This window comes from Megalops cyprinoides, chromosome 15 (genome assembly GCF_013368585.1).
Source record: "Megalops cyprinoides isolate fMegCyp1 chromosome 15, fMegCyp1.pri, whole genome shotgun sequence".
Classification (NCBI taxonomy): domain Eukaryota; kingdom Metazoa; phylum Chordata; class Actinopteri; order Elopiformes; family Megalopidae; genus Megalops; species Megalops cyprinoides.
The window spans coordinates 17,469,659-17,493,359 of record NC_050597.1 but is presented as its reverse complement, the minus strand read 5'-3'; the positions used below and the strand labels follow the sequence as shown (position 1 = coordinate 17,493,359).

General features: G+C 41.3%; 1 protein-coding gene across 1 annotated transcript in view; it reads right to left on the bottom strand.

The window, feature by feature from the left end:
* Positions 1-23,701, bottom strand: part of LOC118789878 (attractin-like protein 1) — a 177,415-nt gene that overhangs the window by 74,138 nt on the left and 79,576 nt on the right. The window contains exons 23-27 of the mRNA XM_036546598.1: positions 22,401-22,495; positions 21,741-21,819; positions 20,368-20,525; positions 11,580-11,641; positions 1,963-2,041 (exon numbers count right to left, since the gene is read on the bottom strand). Of these exons, the coding sequence (XP_036402491.1) occupies positions 1,963-2,041; positions 11,580-11,641; positions 20,368-20,525; positions 21,741-21,819; positions 22,401-22,495 (473 nt within the window). The remainder of the gene's footprint in view (positions 1-1,962; positions 2,042-11,579; positions 11,642-20,367; positions 20,526-21,740; positions 21,820-22,400; positions 22,496-23,701) is intronic.

The following is a 23,701-nucleotide window of genomic DNA, read 5'->3' as shown; positions in this document are numbered from 1 at the left end:
CGAGTTGATAGCAGCAAACTTCGGTTCTGTCTGTGTTCCCATGATAGTTTATGAATGTTCTGTTCTAGACCACGCCCCTTTATATAAAGTGTTATTCTGTACTCTTTGTCACAGCTCACAGCTCAGCTCAGCTGTGGGCCATTTGCATTTAATTACAACTTTCTGAGCATCGCATTTGCATATGCATTTGGAGTAGTGCCAGCTCACCAAAACATACCTCTCTTTGCTTTAGGTGAAAATGGTCTCTAAACTGCATCTACATAAACATGGTAGCACACAGAAGCATAACTTAATCTTGTTGTGTGTCAATGATCTTCCAGTGGATTTTTTTCCACTTCACGTTGCTATTTATTTTCAATAAAATGTGCTTTTAGGTTTTGATATGAGTCAACAAAATGCGTGTTACTGCAGACTCCGGATGCAAAATTCTTGACCCGTGGCAGACACGGAATGTGATTTCCATATTTTCAATTAAATATCATATATTTGAATGCATATGAAATGTTGCCAACTAAAATGAGCGCACCAAAAGGATGTCAATTGTTAATTCTCTGTAATGTCAGTTAAAATGAACTGTGCACACTGTGTTCAGCAACAAGAAAGGATCTGCAACCAGTGAATAGAATTAAAAAAAGTACTGGAGGGATTTAGATGATGTAATCGATGATGTAATCTCCATGCACAGAAAATTGGGCAAGGAAGCAAAGAAGGTTTTGCATCATTGTTGCACCAGTCTCACAGGATTTTTGACTTCATTTTAACTTCAGGGTCATTTAGGTAAAGCCTGTAGAAAATACAGATGTGGGCTGAACACTGGTGAATAGGTATGGACTAGGCAAACAAAGCTAGCCATGACATGTCTTAAAGGCACCACCACCATACCAGGCAGTCTTACACAGCAATAATGTCACACACTGTGTTTGTTCATTTGGTTTTCAGTAACAGCTACAGCCCATAAACTGCCCCTGCTCGGCGTGTGCAGCCTCTGCCTCTGTATATCATGTCATTCTGAACTCACCAACTGAACAATAAAACCCTGAAAATCACAAAGAATCTCTGTCAAACTCAGCCCACGGCAAAAAGAGACAATTCATTGCTGAGCGTCTAACAATTACCACGCATTAACAGATAAGCTAGCCCTACATAAAAGCTTCTGAATGGCATTTGTAATGTGACTCCCATATTCAGATGAAATGTGATTCAGAGATAGGACAGACACAGAGCTGATCACATGGCTATGATTGGGGGAAGCTTTCCCTCTGCATATCTAGAGTGGAGAGAAATCTAAACGCTCTGATATTGCATAGGCACATATTTGATAAAGCAAAAAGCACTAACAGCAGGAGTCTCACTAGGTTCTGAACCGTAGCTTTGCCTAAGGAAAATTCTGCAGAATCACCAGATACTATGTACGCCGTAATCTGAATTAAAGCGCTTGCTGATTATTGTATTGATTTTAAAACGCAGCACTGACTCCTGACACTTATCCCAGGCACGCATTTGCTTTCATTTTTTATTGCAGCGCTTTGTGCTGGACAGAAAGGAGAGAAGGCATCTGTTGGGGTTTTAAATGATATATGACTGCATTCAGCTCCGCTTTATGACACTGTCAGAGGTAATAGGTTCATGAAGATCAGCGATTAGAGGAACAACTGTGTTTATCAGCACTCAGCTCGTTAGCATAAAGCCATTTCACAGGCTCGCTGACATTTACATACATTTCATGAGCGATGAGCAAGCCACGTCCACCTCTCTCACACGGCCGTGCGTGCTGTGTGCGTGTAGTATGTTGCGGTAAGTGCATTTGTGTAGTATTTGCAGTCTGAGGTGTGTGGAGTGTGAGATTACATGCAGAATCCACAGTCCTCAGTTAAGACATACATCTGTGATAGTGGGTGAGTACTTCCAGATAAAAGAGTGCTGGGTGGAGAAAGAGAGTTTGGTCAGGAGTTGTCGGCCTACCTCTCTCCGCCGGGATGCCCAGCATGTCTGTTTGATCTTCCACACCACAGCAGCAACCAGGAGAAGTGACAAGAAACAGCTGAAAGAGATGGCAGAATAAACAATTGATTGATTAGTCAATCTTAAATTAAATAATTACCATTTACATCCACATCACTGTAGCAACTAGTGAGAAGGGCAGGAGAAATCAAATGTAACTTCAACAGGGGTTGGTACCGAAACAGGAATCTTCGGTCTGGAATGAATCAGTACCATAACATTAGTCAGTATTGTAATACAAGTCACTACTGTAACATAACACAGCACAGCAACAGGAGTCAGTGCTGGAACAAAAGTCAGTTTTGTAAAAGATGTCCGTACTTTAAAAATTCAGGAATCAGTACTCCAACATAAAGCCATGGTGCACGATGACCTCCAGATTGTGTCATCTTTACCCAACAAGCTGGAACAGAGCAGTCTTTCAACTGAATCTTTTACAAGCCAATGAAAGCGAGCCGCTGTCAGTCTTTTGAAGGATGTTGATTTGAAAAGTTTCAGCATCTTCAGCAAAGACAAGCGGTCTTATTGTACGCCGGTGAATACCATAGAAACTGCACATTCAGGAAGTGCAGTCAGGGCTTAATTACTGACATTTAGAATCTGACCTTTACTAAACCTTCCTGTTCTAAACAGCTGTATAACAGCACATGAATAACTTTATACAAATACATCTATAAATAAAAGACTACAGCCAGACCTTCATTTCTAGATCAAAGCCCAAATAAAGTATTCCAGCATGTTTAAACTTAGTCAATTCCCTACTTTTCTGCATTTAGTTATTCAAGAATAAATTACAGGAAGGATGAACAACTCTCTCACAGATTCTAATCCAGAGTATTCCCCCTGGATTGAGGGTGCATATTTCTGGAAGAATTCCCATTTCTAAAACATACACACTAAAATGCTTTCTTTTCCATCCACTGATACCACCATATATAAAAAGGTCTAGGATCTTGAACAAAAATACCTCCCTTATTTCTTACACCTGAGACTTGCCCTCTATCTCAACTAAAATAACTGAATTAAAAGAGTAGCTGTTATGATTTCCTCAGGTTTAACAAATAGGTAACAGACACATATTAATATGCTGAGAGCTGTGTGTATCCTGCATTCTTGCAGTAATCTAATCTTCAGTACCAACTGGCGCAGTTTCACTAACCAATCATCCACACCAACATCATTCAGACTTCCTGCTTCGACACTGTGTCTGCTCTTCACACCACTAAACCATCCTCAGCAAACTTCTTCACATCATCTTCACCACTCAAAAATAAGATCTGAATCTGACATAATCAGCTGCATGCCGGCAGGTTTTTACTATAGATACATTAAGACACACACACACAGTGTCCACACATGAAATGCCAGGGCTTCATCTCCACGCCTCCGGCTCTGCCTCCCTCCCTCCCTCCCCCGGGTTTGTTTGTACAACATTAATAATGCATTCAGAATATAGCCGCATGCACAGATGACACACAGGGACCGGATACGGTCTGAGCCATGATTTCATATTACATTGCAACTCTATGTCTTCTGTACTGTTACTTCAGTTAATTGCCCCATAAATACATCATGAGCGATGTGTCCCCCGCATGTAAATATTCAACAGGAGAACAAACACAAACACACACAGATGTAAAAGCTGCTCTATTGACAGAAGGGCTGAAACGTGGAAAGACAGCTGTGTCTCTATCAGGGGCCCAAAACTACTCACCAAACAATGCAGCTGGGATTTCCACTGCCCAGCTACACACTATACAATTACGTTTCAGAAAAAAAATACTGAGACCCTGCAGTCTACTCTATTTCAGACATGTCTGCTACAATACAACACATGTCATGAAATGTTAATCAAACAGAAGCGACAGCTCTGGTGTTGAAATGTTATAAACACACTAACTTGCCCTGTTTTAAAGTAAGTCATGTGTCCTCGGGCCACAAACATCATCATTACTATTCCATGTGAAATGACTACCTCACTATGTTGAGTTAAGCACCATCTCCTTCTTGTGTGCTTCAATTATGTATTATTTCAATGACACAAAAACATTGAAATCTGTGCTCTCATATACATCAAAGACACACATGCAAGTGTACACATGCAAGCGGGCATGCATATCTGCTCAAACTCATGTGACATACATGTACACTTTCATCTGAAATGCCAAAACACAAACGTACATACTGCAGGCACGCACCTACACACAGACACACACACACACACTGTAAGGAGCTCTTTGTACTGAGCAGAACATTTACTGTATGTGTGCATCCACAAATATTTACATGTGAATTGATCTGACAAGTCATCTAACCAGGTCATGAAGTCTCTTTAATTGCAGCAGAATACAGAAATACCATTTGGTTTAAGCATCACACTAAACTGGAAATAACAGTCATAGCTAAATCTTCTCAATCTTCTTTGCTGCTCTGGTGATGCAATGGAAATGCCTCTCCATATGTTGCTTGATTCTTGTACCCTTCTGATGGTATACTATGAAGGACAGGTTGCCCTGTGTGCCAACTCCGTTGTGCTACCATAATAGAACTAATGTGAAACGAACTTCAATCAAAGTCTCCAGAGATGGGGGGATTTGAATGCCTGCTGGAATTAGACAGGTGTTTAATAGCCAAGACAGATGTTAAAATGCTGCATTCAAAATCTTAACGCTGGTACATACCACTTTGTGTAATTTTGTGAATAGTACTACTTGATTTGGTAACACTCAAACGTATTTGTTTTGTAGAGAAGGGCAACAACGAGATAGACAACTGGGGAGGCAGAGGGTGACTGTATGGACAGGGAATGAGCATAGTGAGGTAAGTAAAGGAAACAGAGTCACTGGCTAGTAGCTTTCCAGCATGGTGAGCTAGACACAAAGCTCAGCTAATTACCTTTACACACACTGGGAGAAAACCCGACCATTCAAATTTACACATGTGAAATAGAGCTTACAAAGGAAATACAGTGAAATACAATAGTAGACCATGCAATGAGGAGAGCTGCTGTTTCAGAGGTGCTAATGAGAAAAACATGGTACAATGGGGAAAAAATACCATAAAAGTAAGCAAAGTCTAGAATTTTTCCTGGGACAGTAGATATCCACAAAATCCTAACATTTAAATCACCCACAGGGAGGTGCAGGTAGAGGATGTAGACTCATGTGGTCGCACACTGAGATGGAGTCATTGTGTCTGATTCCCTGGATGACTGCCGTGTTTAAGCAATAACATATTCCAATACATCACGGTGAAGAGATGAACTCTTGCTCTGTAAATGTTAGATACTGCAACAGAATTTTCCAGTGCAGTCCTTCAGACCCCAAAGCCTCTCCACAGTACTGTCCCCAAATCCACAAAGTCACACCGTTCAATTATGCTCTGTCCAATCAAAGTCAGTCCAAGATTCCTTATAAGATCTATTAACCATAAGTGGTCATTATTCCACAACATAACGGCTTAGTGCACTAATGGGGAGCTGTGAATGCTAATTGCTGTGATTATGGGTCTATTCAGCAGAAGAGACCGTGAAAGCCGATTTAATTCCTCGAAATGATGTGCCTCAGTTTGGGCTCATCAGTGCACCCTCCCCTCCCCCCTCCTAAACTAGCATGAGGAGGAATCAGTGACACGAAGGGGTACTGACATGTTCTGAACTGTCCAAAACACAGCCAGTGCACGAGCCCTGCAGCTCCATCACTAAACCCCTGTGTGAGCTTGGACAGCTCACAACGCAGAGCTCAGAGTGGCAGTGGCTGCCAGGCTGTTTCCGGTCTTAGCCGAAGGGGTTAACCATCAGACACTTCTCATACATAGACTGGTTCCACTCAAAAACACAGCGGAGTGTTTCTGTGCTCAGAAAGGAGTAGAGTAATTGGGCTAAAATGAACTGCAGTGTCACCAATTAGCAGAGGGCTGAAGACACATATCAGCACTCTTTAATTCTAACCATTTCTTCTGCTCATTTAGAAAACTTCTCTAAAATAGGAGAGTGGCATAAAATGAGTCTTCAAAGAAAACAGTTTAAACTGGCTTTCTAAAGCTAATTAGGTTTTTAACTGGAATACTCTTTTCAAGCATTTTGGGTCTGATATGATTTTCAATTAGTAGTTAATGTTTTAAATCCACAGGGAAAAAATACACTTTCCTCAAAGCCATCAGGGACAGCAGCAGAATATGTGTTAAGATTTTCAGTTTAGGGAGATCCAGAAAAGCAAATGCTATTTTCCCACAATGCACCAGGATGGTAGGACAATGAACACCTGCACAACACTTGATAAAACAGTTTATAAGTTGATTTATGCTGAATTCAGATTTGTGTAGACACATGGCAAATGAAATTCAACATTACCAAATGTAAAGCTGTACATGTGGAAAAGTGGGTTATTATGAGCAGAAAGTGAACATTATTTTCCCATTTTATAAGATGAAACTGAAAAAGAATTTTCTTCAAAAAAGAGTAGATATTAACTCAAATACCAAAAAGATTTTAACACAGAATAAGCTTGTAAATGCAAATATGTTTGCACATGAAGAATGGTATAAATATTCAGGACTGTGACACACACCTAAGGGTGTTTCCTCAATAACAGGACATGGAGAACTATTTCGGACAGGTGTTTATTTGGCTACAGAATAACCAAGACAGGGTACAACCTGAAAAAAAAAGAAAATAAAAATCAGCTTTCATTTCCAAGATCCCTGAATAAAACTGACAAACTAAAATATGAGAGGAAATTAAAAAAAAAACCCTGACAGGAAAAAAAAAAATTTGTTGTGTTTTTTCACAGTTTCTTTTTACTTTGCCATGGCCCTTCTTCTCACTGTTGTTCTCAGTCCCCGGTCTTGCTCTTGTTCAAGGACACAAAATTGAGTTCATTAAGTACGTGGTGCATGGTCTGTACTAGGTGCAATACAAAAAAAGACTCCAGAGTAGTATGTTACTCAGATCTATCCAGATATAAACATTGTGCTGACGTAGTAAGGAAAGCCAAATCAGGTAATGGTAACCACAGCAAAAAGAGTATGTATCAAAAGAGGCAACATGAATGTTGATAAATTCCTTCATCAGAATACATTTACATTACCTCTGCGTGTTCTTGTCACGACACTATGAATAGGACAAAATGTCCCAGACAAGTACAGAGAAGGGCAAAAAGACTCCTTCCAAGTATCAAACATACAAACTATGGCTTGGGGAAAATTTTATTGATTTTTTTTCATTTTGTAAAAGCTGTTATTCAAGATGAAATGTGTCAGCAGAACATAAGAGCATAGGTGGAAGTTAGTTAAAGGAATTTTTCAAACTAGTGCTAGGATGTATTTTTTCAAACAGAGATATTAACTCAGCTAACCACGTCTTGCTGTGAAAGCAGATACTCACTGTGTTCATGGCCAGAGTTGACAAAGTTCTAGATTCACTCTAGATCAGGGGTAACCAACATGACCCACAGCAGCAGTGAGAATTTATCAGTGTCATTCAAGGGCCATGGTAAAGTATTAAAATATTGACAAAATTTGGACACTTAATTCAACTATCAGAGATTTGAATTATCCACTTTTGTATTTGTATGCAAAATCTGTTTACTCAAAACATGAGTGAGAGGGAGGTGAGAGAGTGGCAATTTTGTCAAACACAGACTGCAGTTTGGCTAGTGTTATGCTTCCGATGAAGTGACACGGACAACCTAGGAACTACTTAATGGAGATCACCCTGATGTTTGGTTATTCTGCGCTAGCATTTTTACCCATTTCAAAAGATCCAACTATAACATGTTCATTCACAGCATTAATCCAATTCTTTTTTTCTTTTTTCACTGTCAAAAATGAAGCACTGAGGAGCCATCCGGCTCCAGAAGTGCCTGCACCCATCTGAGATTTCATCTCTGCTTGTGCTGCCCAAGAACATCTAAAATTAACACAACTCACAAAATTACAGGATCCACCATGACTCACAGAAGCTCCACAACATATCACAGGACTCCATAATTTAGCACACCTCACAGGCTTATAACTACAAAACCCTAGTGGATTACTGAATCCACCTTAACTCTACTACTACACGATACACCAGAACTCACACAATCAAAGGTTCTGCCATCTCCCGTGGGATTACCGATCCCACAGCACCTCTCAAGATTTCAGAGCATTGTCTGTCAATCCCAGACTCCACTGGGGGCGCCTTGGTTCAGACTGACGCTGTGGGCCCTGCTGTTATAACCCAGCTTTTTAATAACTACACAGAGAACAGAAAGAAAACACAACATGGTAAAAAACAAAACAAAACAAAAAAAAATATCAGCAATAGAGAGAAAACATTCTCTCCCTTTGGCGCAATGTGCTCGCTCTCCACTTATTCTAGGACAGAAAGGCCTTGTGGGCCAATCTGACATTTCAGTCAAAACTCCAGCTTTATTTTCTCCCGTGTGTCTGCAGGCTTCGGCTCCTCAGAACCAGATAATTAAACGGATCCTGTGGAAAACCCAGCCGTGCAACACCAGCGCCCTTTTAATGTGAAAATATTGGCAGCTCGATAAACACGCCTCAGGCCAACTCTGCATACAGTATCGGGCACGCGGGGCCAAGATCAAGTTTGAGACCAGAAGGTTCGGAACCCATGGACATATCTCTTGGGTTTGCAGCCATCAATGAGCTATGTCTTCATGTGACAAAAAACGTGCATTTGTGACTCAAACCATGAGTCAGAGGTCGCTACTATTTATATGGCTTTCCAGATCGCGCTTAATACTGCTGTTGTGAGCTCGTTTTGATTAGTGTTTGATTGCACCAGTGAAACACGTTTGCCTGAAACATGTTTAAATCATTTGGTTTGAGGAATCTATATTGTATTTGCACTATATTATGCAAATATAAGAACACTAATTAATTCTGCATGAGGAATGAGCAACATCCAGTGTGAACTGGGTTTAGCATTCTGTCTCCTGAATTGTGGTTAAAAGTGCCATGTGTGTGACTGCTGATCTGTGTGGTAATACCTTCTAATATGACTATAATAACCTAGGTGTAATCTGTCTCCTAATGAGTGTTTACAATGGTGATATACTGCAATCAAGTGCTCTGACTGAAGCTAAATGTCTTCCAGGAACTGAACAGCATGCATGCCTGAAAGCCTGGAACACAAATACAGGGATAGACACTGTTCAATCCATCGACAGGGAAACAGACTTTGCTCTCATGTCCGTAAAATTGTGTTATTTCAGATGAATTGGTGCTACTTTTCCATTTTAAAGAAAATCTGATTTCGGAGGACTTGTTCTTAAAAGTCTCAAACGGTTTATCCAGATTGTCCCTGGGAGACTATGATAACAGGCTTTTGATACAGAACACCAGCCTTGGGAACAATCCTGGATTTCGTTTTCTAGGGGTTAATTTTTAAGCTCATCTCATGGAGGATCACATTTGCAGTATGGTACGATGTTTGTCTGAGGCTTTTGTGGTATAAGGCATTGTTTTTCTGCCAGACATTTGCAGTAGGCAAACCTCGTTTTCTGTGAGGCGTCTGCAGCACATGTGCTAGACTACGTTTTGACAAGGCACTTCCATAAGAGGACATCAAATCTCTCAGAATACAAGGTCATTGTAAAGAAGGCAATCCCTTCATGTAAAGTTTTATTTATTTATACAGTGGCTAATGAGAAATCTAGTAGCTCTGAAATGCTAAACACCATGGTGAAATGGCATAAGGGTGAAACTGCAGTATATTCAGTGGAATAAAGAAAAGTGGACAGAAACTCGATGCACAGCTTTGAGAATGTGCATTTCTTTATTTGAATTTACATTCATTTTTTTTAATGAATGAAACGCCTCCTGAACTTTTACCTCATCAAGTCTGCGGTACACCTCAGCAGGTGACCTGAATGAGACTGTGTGCCCCAAGGCAGGGACAGCCACACTGCACCTCCACCCTGCCCATGCTGCCCACCCACCTGCAGTGTAAATGAGATGTAATAATAGTGTGAATGCAGACACAGAGTAAACCGGGTGCAAGAAGTATAAATACAGACACAGTACAAGGGATGCATAATAACAGTGTAAACGCAAAGACAATGTAAACAAGGTGTAACTACACTGCACATACACAGATACAGTATGAGTGAGGCATAATAAAAGTCTAAATGCAGAGACAGTGGAAAACAAGGGAAAATAATAGAGGTTACAGTGATTCAATGATATGTGAATAGAGGTGTAATACCAGTGCAAATCTCCATCTCTGGAGAAGCCTGTTCTCCCCTCAAAGCTATTATGAGGCATATTTCTGCCTGTACTACAGTATCTGTCGAGACATGGAACTCCGAGCGGATCCCGCACCCTCACCTCCGTCTCCGAGTGCCAAGCGCAATCACATCAGAGTGCCCCCTGCCTGCGGGGCAGCTCATTACACACTCAGCGTCAGAGCTCCCCTGCCCGACACTTCAGCTCACATCCTGTCAACAGGAGCCCAACGCTGGCGCAACGGCAGGAGAGCAGGATACTGCACAAGCGGGCACACATCTCTCTCGTCTCACTCAGACACACACACACACACACACAAACACACACACGCACACACACAAACACACACACCCACATGCACACAAACACACACGCACACAGCGACACACACATAAACTTCATAACCGCATAAATACACAGAAAGAAATGGGCAAACAAACACACAGGGCCTGCACAAGCATTAAGCAGACTGGGTGATCGCTTCCACAACCAAAGTTGCCAGGGCAGTTAAGTCAAAATAAAGATCACACCCAGATAAGCACTGACCTGGCAAATAACACCATACGGGCCTTACACCACCTAATATTAATCCACAGAAAACTATACTTTTCAGCTGGTGCTGTAGCTGAAGATTTGCATCTCTTCAGGAAAGAAGGACATTGTTGGGTTAAAATACAGTACAAAAATGTACCCAGGGAGGATTTTTTATTAAAAGAAAGGGACTCTTTTTTACATTAATCAGAACTGAGTCAGACACAACTGGTCGGGAGGGCAGCCAATGTTAACAGCAGAGTCAACAACTGGATAGCATGAATTCAAGATGAGCTGCAAAGCAAGGAGGCTGGGGGGTCTGATGAAGGTTTTTGGTGCGACTGTTAGATGCACTACACTCCACGAAGGTGAACAAAAGTCCACTCGCATGCAGACCAAATACAAACTTCAATATCCTAGTTGTATTGTCTGTATCATCTAATTTCAAAGTCACAAAAATAGGTAGGACTTTTTCATCCACAGGGAAAAATGAATCATAAGACTGGGTTCAACTACAAAGCAATTTATTCAAAAATTGAAGAGGTAGCAAACAAACTAATCATAAAATAATTAAGTGGGCTTCACTTTAAAGAGAACAGATCCCTAGAGAATCCCTGAGCAATGATAAGATAATAACATGGAATTTTAAAAACCCAAAACTAACACCTGCCCATCTCAGCATCAACCCAATGAAAAGAAAAATTTACCAGCACTGAATTCAACATTTTTCTATGGAGAGAAAATGGTTACATCTGAATACATTTAAACAATCATAAAATCAACCACTGTAAATGACATGGACACATTTGTCTCACCTGAAAAATGTCACAAAGAACTGGACCAGGTCCATGATGCTGTTGTGCTGGGAGAATGCAATCTGTCGGGGAAGAAAGGGCGAAAGGGTGTTATACAAAACCCCACTAGGTCATCAAGACAGTTTTATCATAAAGATGTGGACTTTCTTCTCAAGTGCATTTAGATATCTGCAATATCAGCCTATTTCTGCTCAGACCTCATTTCTGCTGAGACCATTTTTTGGCCCCTATTAACAGCCATACTATCATGCCATTATCACAACCCACCCCACCTAGTAAACAGCTCTTTGGAGGGGAGAGACAGGAGAAGGCCTTTCTCTCACACATTTCAAAACCTCAATGTGCTGTATCATCCAGCTGATTAGAGAACCCCAGAGAGGCTATGCAAGTTGCATGTTTGCAATGAATAAACTCAGAAAAAAAACAATAATTGGGAAAAGAATAAAATCACCACAATCACTGTCATAAGACAATACAGATCAAGAGACTTTTTGGCATGTTTTTTTTTAACAGTGTTTCCTTCAGGAAGAGAAACTAGGTGACAGGAGTGGTGTTGACAACAGAAATCTGTTGTGGGTGATAATGAAAACCTATTCACTCTTTTCTGCCAAAGACAACCTGACTCCAAGTCAGAAGTCCTCGTTCTTGTCACCACCAGGAATCAGTCAGCGCTAAAAGAAATGCCTTAGCCAAAATGTGCACTAACAAGACATGAAAATAGCAGGGACTCTCCTGACCACTGCAGACACCCAGGGGGAAGAGATCTACTCAGAGAGAGAAAGACGGAGAAGGAGTGTGAGAAGAGGGATGAGAGAAAGAGAGGGAAGGAGACAATAGAGAGGCTCTCACTCTAAACAATAGCCCCACACACTCCAACCCACAGGCACACATAGGACCACTCCCCTGCTAACACAACCAAACTAACCAGCACCTATCCATTCTTCTATCCACAGTAAGCAGGGCCAGAAGGTTGACTAATGGGTAAAGCCACCACTACATATAAAGTTCTAATGCCATTACATAAACCATACAAATACATAACAAGGCCACATCTGACAACATTATAATATTTTGTGGACGATCTCTTTATCATCCATGAGGTATATCACAGCTGATAGTTGAATGGTGATGTAATCAAAATGTTCTGCTGCACAATTTTGAGCTAGCAACCAGATGTTCCAAAATAGATCTAGATTAGTTTATTTCCAGGAAGGGGGTCACAATTTTGTTTCCAGATTATAGGCCTGAAATGTTGTTCCTCATAAGATAAACAAATCCTTTCCTGTGTGCGGGGAAAACACAGGGTGGTTTCAAAATCACAATCACAATCAACGGAGCAGGTACAGTACTTAGCAACACTGAACAGTGCGGAAGCAATCTTTCCAGCACTGACTGTATTTACATCTCTGTTTGGATTCATCTGTCCATCTTTCACTGTGCAGAAGAGTGGCTTTTATGCATGCTTTCTGATTGCTCAGCTCTTACCAAATTTGTTTACTTTACAATCCGGATTATCCAGGGCAACCTACAGCACCTGCAATTGTACCTCTCATACATCCTGTTACTCCGTCATATGCCCTTCTGGAGTTACTGTGTCAAGGAGCTTCACTGGTGCATTCAACAGAAGTCCACAGATATCTTATTTACTGAAGACATACTCAGCTCCATGCCCCTGCTGTCATCCCTACTTCGTACATCTAGAAGGTTCCAGTGCTGTCCATGTTGTTGTGATAGCTACAGATGCTTTGTATTTGGCCATGCTCCACTGATGAATTTTCATAATGAGACTTCAGGAATCACAGAGGAGGAATTTTTCAACATCACACTCAGCTGAATATCCGTTCAGTAAACAGAACCAGTAAAGGCAAACAGCGGCTTGCAAATCAGGTTAGATGGCACAGCATTTGTTTGTAAGGTCTCAGACCTTAGAGCCATATTGGTTATTTCTGTAGGAAAACCCTGAAAAGTCTTTAACTCTCAGTCACGTATAGGTATGGTAGTATCCTGCCAACTCACAGCTTGGCAGGTGGCATATCCATCATCCTAATAGAGGGCCGAAGACACCAGCATTCTAACCACACATCAGGAACGTCTCGGTGCATTAATATTTGGGTAACCTGTGAAAAGGTGGACAATTTCTCTCCCTGTGTTTCATCTGACCCAATACAGTAGTTTAACACACAGATCCACGTGTCTCTCCTGCCGCAGCTAAACTCTCTCCCTTCAGGTAATCCTCCACAGAAGACCTCGTCTCCAAAGTAAAGATGTTGAGAATAATTGGATTATAGCGCACGCATAATTGATTTCCCAGACTTTCCCACAGCCTCCAGCATAGCTCAAACTATTAGTGGAACCTATATTTGTATTCCCACATAAAAAGGAGAGGAGAAAAGAGGAGATGAGGAGATGCCTCATTGGAAGAGCTGGTATTACTGCTGTTTGCACAAGGTCAGTATAATACATCCATAACCTATCCTGACAAAACCTTTGAACATAACACAAAAAGTCTTTATGTTCAAAAACTGAATGTCAGAAGAAAACACATACGAACACAGCCAGGGAAAAACACTGGATTTCCGAAGGGACTGGCCATTAGAGGGTGATCTGGAGAAAGCTGCAGTGGCGCGCTGTGCATTTCCCAGCATCCCTCCCCCGACACTGGTGCAGGAGCCCTTCAATTTACAACAGCTGCAGTGAGGAGCATCAGAGTAATCAATAGAGCAGACGCCCAGCGTTCTCACAGGGCGAGAGCCGTGGTGCTGCAGCAGCGCCAGCCTCCACTCAAAGATATGCACACGCAAATAAGTCACATAACTCTCCTTACGGTCCGGTCACTTCCCCATAAAGATTTCTTCCATCACAAAAGGGGGATTTTTCGAAAAGTCAGCACTTTGACACACCCCCTCCCCCCCCCAACCCCACCCCACTCTGTGTAGCTTTGCACAAATTCCTGCACATTCTTGAGTCCATTAAGGGACTCCAACAGAAAATAAAAGTAACACAAACTGCAAGCACTGTGATTTCTCTGGGTGTTTTTTCCCCATATAAACCTTTTAGACATTAGTGAGTTATTAGTGGAGGGTGGCATGGTTTTGTGCCCCCGGGACTCCTCTCTGTAGATCATGCCTCAGAATAGTCCAGGCAGACTCACAGTTCCCACGGTGTCAGCCTGGACTGAGAGAGAAGAGCAAAGACTGAACTGCTGCATACACATCACATACTTCAGTGCACACGCCATCACATGTGGTGCACCGCATGCTCCAAGTATACTCCAACCCAAACCACAGAGCACAAGAAGGGGAAAAAATAAATGAATGCATTATCCAATGTACTATTCAATGTGTGCATCTGATGCTTTTTCACTCTTTGAATTCACTGTAAAGACCAAGACCATTTTTATAAAACTGTATAACTGTTAATAAAAAAAAAAATTAACAAAAGAAACTACATCAGCTGAATGAAGTCAAAAGAAGGGCACGAGCATTTAATGTGAGTGTCAGGTGGAGGATTTAGTTAACTGTGAAGAAGACAAGTTCAGGCTCTGTCAAGTACAAAGGTTAGTTAACTGAGGGACAGGAAATAGCTCAGGATATGAGGATGCATGTGGAACAGCTGCTTCTACAGACTGCTCATTAGCATGAATTATCATATTCATGAGGGACCCTAATGACCACAGAATGCCACAGGCAGAGATGGGTGGCCATAGGGAAGCCTCAAACCCATCCTTGGCCCTCAGTCTTTCAGTGCAACTCAGAATATTGTACCACCTGAGAACAGATCCTCAGCTCTGCAAATATGAATGATTCTCTTTGTAAGCAGCCAAGCAGTGCCTGCTGTCCATTGAAATGCACAATCATAGAAACATAAATTAGCCTAGGATATTCCACACACGCTCATACATGCACACGCACACATACACACACAAGCATCAACATTGCAATCTCCCTTTTAGATAAGCTCTCTTTTAGAAACCCAGTGAGGAAAAGTGGGGTTATACAGAAATGAAGGCAACGTAACACGGCAAACTGCTTTCCATTCCAGCTTCATTCTGAAGGCAACCAGTAATATATGTTAGAGTTATCACTTGACAGCAAGGTTTTTCCCTGTATGTGTACACATCTGCCCATATGCGCACTCTGTGTCCTTCATCTCACTTGAAAAGCAGTGAACGGTCAAGGACACTGCAAGCCTCAGGGCGAAAACAGAATGTTTTCCCTGAAAAAAGATTTTCATGATGATCACAGCACATGCACATAGAATTTGATATGATTATAATACAGAACAGGTTTTTCTTATGACTTAAATTTTACTTTAACTTTGCAGATAACGCCACAGGGCCTGGGCCCATTTTCCCACATGTTTGGGGGTCGCAGTGACAGACGGCCTGAGCCAACAGTGTTACGTAGCCTGGGACCTGCCTGCGTGGCTCCAATCTCTGCACTACGATACCCCTCCTGAAACTCAGAATTCATTCCTCTCATTTCCCAGAAAGGGCCATTAGCACTTTATTGGAAACATTTATCTCAGACAAGATTTCACCATTGTGGATTTCCATTAATGTGTCCAAAAATAGTCTTTCATCATTAACGATCACATCCTGATCAGTGTTTTGGGATTTTCTGCCTGTTGTTTTCATCTGCGCTGTTTTAGCGGATGTCAGCAGATTGAGCACAGGTGCATCATGGGACACCGTGTAATGAGTGTGGAGGAGTGATTCCTAGGACAGGCCGAAATTGATTGAGAGTATTATCTGTACATCAGGGCAATTCAAATGATGAAAATTAAATTCCACACATGTAAAAGCTGATCTACTATAAAGCCTGTGCACACACACACACACACACACACACACACACACACACACACACACACACACACACACACATATCTGTGGTCAGTGTTGGGGGATCTCAGATTGTCCTGCCCGACCTTTTCTGGCACAAAGCTGATAGCCCCCTCTCCAAAATAGCCCTCAAGCACCCAAACTAACAATGAACATCCACTATAGACTAGTAAAAGCACAGTGAAAGACAGGGTTTCTCACATTCTGCAAAAGCAAGTACTTCACACTGCTCTCCTGTTACATGTGGAATATGTGGAAGATCAGTTCTGAGAGGCCAGTTAGCCATATTTTATGTTTCAAATTACCTTTGTTCAATACAAGACATTTTGTCACTTTAGTGCATAAATATGAGTAACTGCTGAAATACAGGACACAGAGCATGCAACCAATTAAATTACAAAAGACATTTGATTTAATGATGTCTGCTTGCTGAGTAAATAAGTGACTTTCAGTTGCTAAATCTAATAAAATATGTTTACGCTAATAGAGTCAGAGAACCGCATAGCTAATCTATAGAAATTTATTTAATTCACAGAACTGCTCTCAGGTGTAAAAAGGAAAATAGAGCTAAATCAGAGACAACATTCTGGGACAATATCTACGCTCCTCATGCTGGTGCTTTTTAATTAATTTTTACTTTGGGGGGGGGGGTATTACTCTTATACTTGTGCTCATGTTGGGTGCCAGAGAGAAGCCTTGCGACAGTCATACCCTCCCCCATACTGAACTGGAGAAAAAAGGCTGATTGGTGGTACGGGTTAAATGAGCTGACCATAATCGTCAGTCCTATTAAATATGGGCATAAGTGACTCTGTTTGGTGAAACTCTATCATGTCTTCAGCAGCCCTTCCTGACAGCTTGAACTAATCTTACTCTGTAAAATAAAAAATGCCTGTGTAAATACCAGCATCTCACTGAAGTGTGACGTCACGACAGCAGCTGAAACAAGGTGCAAGGTCACAATGTCGGGCTGGATCTAAATCTGTTCCGCAAGGACAGGCAATTACTACTCTGCGCATCCTCCCTACAACCAGCCCTCTGTGCCTGAGTGATGTCACCAGGCTCAAGGCGGGACACTCAGAAAAACACAAGGGGGGGGGGGGGGGGGGGCTGTCATTCAGAAGAGTCACTCCCCGAGAGCACTCTGCCAAAATGTTCTCTGTTAGGAGCGGTGTGATATGTCATGCCAATTTTGTGCTTTCAGTATTTAGGCAACTGAAAATGAGTGAGGTGATGAGAAGAGTGAGCAGAGCTGCTGCCCGCTCTCTCACTCACAGTCCCTGCTCGCTCGCTACTCCACACCCCACCCGCCGGTGCAAAAAATAAAACCGCATTCTTCACCATGTTTAACTGACCCGCAGAGCTTTAGCTGTGCTGTCTTTCAATGTGTAAGAAAATGGATGTTTGTGAGGTTTGTGATCAGATTAAACCCTGAGGAGTGAACACGCAGGCTTATCTTTCCTCGGCGAGAGCGATCTCTCTCACGGGCATTTCTGACACCATCTCTGTCACTGTCACTTTCAAAATGTCAGAGAGGACGACTGTCCACGGTCACCAAAGAAGGAGACACAGAAGACAGGCAAAGAGGGTAACTGAAGGTCGAGCTGGGATCTCCTGCAAATACTGTGACCCTGAGAAACTGAATCCTGCCACTTACCTCAGGGCCAAACCGCATCACATTATTAGCTACACAATATGTAATGATTGGATGAGTAATAAGATTAATGACAAAGCTTTGGTTTCAAGATGAAGGACAGTGTCACTCACTACTCCTCTGTTTCCCCACATTAAATAAAGTGGGCTCTTTCCAGTCTCCACTGACCAAGCTGGATCAGCTGACCAACAGCACTGCCAAGGTGACAGCAAAGTGACCTGGATTATTTGACCTGTAACCTCAAAGGGGCAACAGCAAGACCCTAGTCTATCCGACAGACTTGGCTCAAATGTTCCTGCAAACCTCAGGATTGCTTTATTCATGAATAACTTTCAGTTTCCAGAAACATCATCTTGCCACATAAACACTCCATGGGGATTACCTCTGATATTAACACATCTGTGACAACACAGCGGAGCTTCTCTACAGGGTGCTTCTAACAAGGATTCCTAATTATTTCAAGTAAAACTGGAGCGTAGAATGTCTCACCAAAACTGGAATTCACCCACTTAAACGTTTACTGCATGCGCGTGTGTGCAGGCAGGCAGGCAGGCAGGCAAAGTTATTGGCATTTTCAGAGGTACATGAGAGAAGCAGAAAATGAGTTAGCAACAGTAGTCCAATGATAAATATGGTTATCTAGACAGGAATCTCCCCTCTGTCGTCACACACAGAGCACACGTCAGGCAGTGAAAGACCAAATCTCATCCACCCATCTGCAGTTAAATCTGTGGGCTACCATTTCAAAAAGAAGCATCTTGCTTTTCTTTTGGCTCACAGTCTTGCACAGTTGTGTACCTTTCTCTGTCACATTACAATACAGAGGGGTACTTGAGGTTTTCACCTCAAGCTATCTAGAATAGTTTCAAGGAGAATTTCACAGATATTAAGCCACCTCATGATTGAAAAACACAATGCATTTCAGTGATTATTTGGATGAAAATGTTTACCAAGGGCAACAGGGTGAGGACCTCAAAATGCGGCAATGGAGAAAATGCTGTGTGTCCAATTGTGTCCAATAATAAGTATAATGTCACACAGTCTGGAGTCTTCATTTCAATGGTCAAAACATCACAATTTTAATGATGTTTATACAGGTTTTAACATTTGCTGAAATGTTCATCATCATAATCATTATCATCATAACCGTCATCATCATCCTCACTTCATCTGCTCAAGGTCGAAAACAAAGTCAAATCAGCCAGCTCAGCATTACAGAGATCCTATATATGTCTGTGGGAAGTGGCACGTCATGGTAATTAAAATCTCACATTTCCTCCGTCTATACGGCGCTCAGGAATAGGGTCGTTACTGGAACCCAGGAACTTCTGATCAATACACAAGGCATCAGAGCAAACTACAGGTCAATGCACTTCACAAAAACTAATTCTTTAAATGTGGCTGGAAATGCGTTTACTTGTTTTCCCGTTCTGTAATTCCGCTGCCTCCCTCGTGCCCACACATAAAAAAGTATTCTTTTGGTTCTTGAGAAAGGAATAGGGGTATGAATTTGGTACATTTTGTCAGCACTAGCTGAACACAAGCAAGGGAAAAAATGTGTGACTTAAAAGTCATGGCCATGTGAGCGACAGTTCAAAGATGCATTAGAAGTTTGGACCAAAGTGGTTTTCGATTTTGAAGGTTTCCAGCATGGGCCTTCTCCTATCTGTGAGAAATGTAAATGATTTCAGGGTAGGTGCCCCACAATAACGAACCCAAGTTTGTCTCAGTAACATGCTTTCCCAAAGACGACACTTTCTTATTACAAAATCAGTCAGTGACAGATCTACATTTCAGGACTTCAGTTTCAATTAAACAGAAATGTTCAGTCTTCTCTTTCACCCCATTTTATCACACTTAACTGTAATACCCTATGTATCTGTCAACGTAATATATTACTACTTAATTCAAGTTTAATTTTATGGATCATAACGTTAAACTATGAATATGTTGTTCGACTGTTATAGTTTTAAAGCCATGCTATTTGAATGATCAATAGAGAGACACTGAAAACTCATGGATCATTACATGTGATTCTGCTGTGAAAAATAAATTTCATAATGGTTTCTGCTCAGTGTTGTTTTAATCCTTAAAGAAACAGGCTGGAATTTATTTTTTAGTAAAGACAGATAGGATGAGATCAGATGGGATTTATAGTTTAAAGTATCTACACCAGAAGAAGGAACACAGCAGAAATGCACGGTGCAAGTCAGATCATGCGCAAGTAGTGGTTTTTAAATACCCTGGGTGCCACAAACCATGGCATGGACATTAAGTCACATGGCTCTCACCTGAATCTTGATTGGCCAGGAGAAGTTGCTGACGTACACGTAGAAGGTGATGTTGGAGTTGGTGCGGAAACTGAATTTCTCGCAGGAGAAGCTGTCTCTGTAGTCTTTGATGTTGGTCTTGGAGATGATGGGGATCTCCTCACCTGATATAGTCCCAGCTGCATATATGGCACATGGGAAGAGAGTTTAGCGGTCAGAGTTCAGTGTGACTCAGCAGTAATACAGTCAAGGTCAGCAGGGGTAAAAACGAACTCTGAATATGAATCACTTCATCCCACATATAGTTATCACGGTTTCTATAACCATGTTTACATTATTTCAGGTTTTAATTTAATTTGCTCAGACGATAAAGGATGATGGAAATGAGTCAGAAGTAACTTTTAACCAACCAATGGGGCAAAAAACACTTTCTAAATGTCCTTGGCATTTTGTGTCTACAGTAAGTTTCAAACAATACAAACACTTCTGCTGCCATTACTTTATGATAGAGCATGGTATAATTTTATGTCTGTTTTAGAAATGATGGAACATTGTATATACTACAGAGATTGACACTGCATGAGTAATGATTACATTGTCCCCCCTATCAGAGCAATTTGAAATATTCTAATTGTTCTGCACATGTATTCAGTCCTCCAAATTTTCATTCCTATTCGCATTTCTGAAACAAAGATGTGGAAGTCTCAGCCTGAGACAGTGCTACGTGTGAACGTTTATCTTAATTAAAATCACCACACTTCAAAATGCTCCGGTGCTGGAATTCAGAACTGCGGCTCCTCTTTTGTTGAGAGAAGTATTCTCAGAGGGAAATTTTTTGGCAAAGGACTGCAGCCCAAAATATTAATGGAACCATCTCCTTTGGGCAACATGATTTTATGTGTGGAACCCATTTTAACAGCCAAGTGACCCCTTCATTACTGAGAAGAGAATGAGCTATACCAAAATTCTATATGTTTCTGTCAGAGAGTATATGATACAGGATGCACAGTGTATTAAACACAATTAACGTGTGATTGGTAATAAATGATCTCTGTATGGAATGAGGCTTGATTGGAGCAGAGTCATCGGTACTATGAATCTACAGAAATACAATTATAGTGAACAAAGTAAGACTGGATTCATTTCATACTGCAGACCTGCCCCAAAAATAGTGACCCCAGTGCTTTATGGGTATGTCAAACACTGCCGATGCGACATTACTCTGATAATCTGACTCTGATAGTGTGTACACTACTGTTAGGCATGGCACAGTTTCTCTTGTCTGTGCAGATCTCTTTGTCTTGCACACACACACACACACACACACACACACACTTCCACACACAAATGTATGTTCTTTACACATCACCTAAAAAGAAGGGTGGAGACTTTACCTGTAGAGCCCAAGGACCAGGTGATGTTGAGATTGAAGTTGTTTGATGCATTGATTGACATGTCCAGATTCTTATTAGTCTAAAATAAAGTAAAACATTATAAAGCATGACATTTTCAACAGAGTGCCACTATCCCTGAATACCCACAACCCAGTCAGATTTATATCTGTTATATTGTCAATCTAAATTGATTTATCCAACTTCAATGCAAGACCAATTTTTAATGGAATATAATTGAAATATCTGGTAGGAAATTAAAATCTATAGTGAAATGAATATATATTAAAGAAACAAAACAATCTGAGTAGGGAGAAAACCTAATTTTCCATTTTGCAAATATATTCATCATTTCTGTTTTTTTTTTTTTTTTTACAAAGCAGAACAAATATGTTCTAGACTTTAACTTTTTTAATGCAAGAGGAAACCACCTCTATTTCGTTTCCAGTTTTCACACACAGAGCAGAGATAAGAAATAAGAATGCAATGTTACTCCAGCGCAGGAGAAAGATTGGAATCATCGATCCCTGAAATGTTCAAATAGTTTCTTGCTACAGTGAATTACCTGTTGGGTCCAATCACCATTGGCAATGATTGCTGCAGGTAAACGTTTGAAGGCTCTGGCATTTGGGTTTGAGTGACTGCAGGTGAGGCTAAGTGTACCTGTTCTGGCACGGCCATAAAGTTAATGGCGGTGTAGTGATGGTCGTCCTCTTGCAGAAGGCTGAAGGTGAACTGGTAGTCGATCAGCAGATTATCTGAGGAGGAATAAAATACAGTCAGGGTCGAGTATGCCAGTGGCAGCAGAGAGGAGACACAGCAAGGGACGAGAGGGATTCTAACCGTGTGTCAAATTCAATGAAGCCATCTGATGGCAAAATACCATGTATTTTTCTTGCATTTCACACACACTTCTGAAAAAAGGACAGATTGATCAGAGACAGAGTTCAGAAATCCCAGGGGTTTCAGAGCTAATATTTCAGATCCACAGGTAAACTGATGTCTTGAGACAGACAGAAATCAATGCAGTTCTGATTTCAGTAACCTATTTTAGCAACATTACAATTAAGTGGTACAATTACTGGTACCCTAATTTACTACTTCATTTATTCATGAAAACAATTTTCAGGAAATTCTTGTTTTTACCACTTACTGTTTGAATATTTTCAGGCAAATGTTTCACATTTCATTGAAGCAGTGCTCTTGCACTTGACATCCTGGGCAGAGTATAAATAGACAATTTAAGTATCAACATGGTCCATACAGGAGTTGAACTGGAGTGATTAATTACTGCACAAACACCACACAGAGACAGACTGCCTTGTGGACATGAGTCTGTCAAGTTCCCACATGGTGGTACCACTTACTGGACCCACAATCTCACAAATCGTTCTTGGCTTAATTGGTCCAGTATGTTCAAAATTTCCTGAACGACTGCTTGGAGGAACTATCGATCAATAAAAGTTTCATATCTATTTATATAGCAACAAAATCATTATCTGCAATCTCCTACTTAGACAAAACCCACCTGCCAAGTTCACAGAAGATTTAATTGACTCCTCCACATGAACATTCCACCCGTAACTGAGACCAATTGAAATTATGTTAGACAAATAGCTGTGTTTTGTTCTGTCGCTGCGCAGAGTTAGAGAAATTAGCGCAGATCAGATCAAAGACATTGTCTCTCGCTCAAGGCACACGTTCTCACACTGTTTATCCCATAAGCTTTCCAACTTCACAGAGTTTCCCAACAGTCTTGTGGCGGTCCAAGTGTTAGCACAGAAGTTATGAATTCTGCTTGTTGGTGTTTGAATATGGTACATATTAATATGCACTTAGGGCAATGCAGGACCCGGTCATACACCTCCACCCCTCCCACCATCGCCCCAATTCAATACACACAAACTTGTAACGCATGTGTGTGTATGTGTGTGTATGTGTGTGTGTATGTGTGTGTGCGTGTG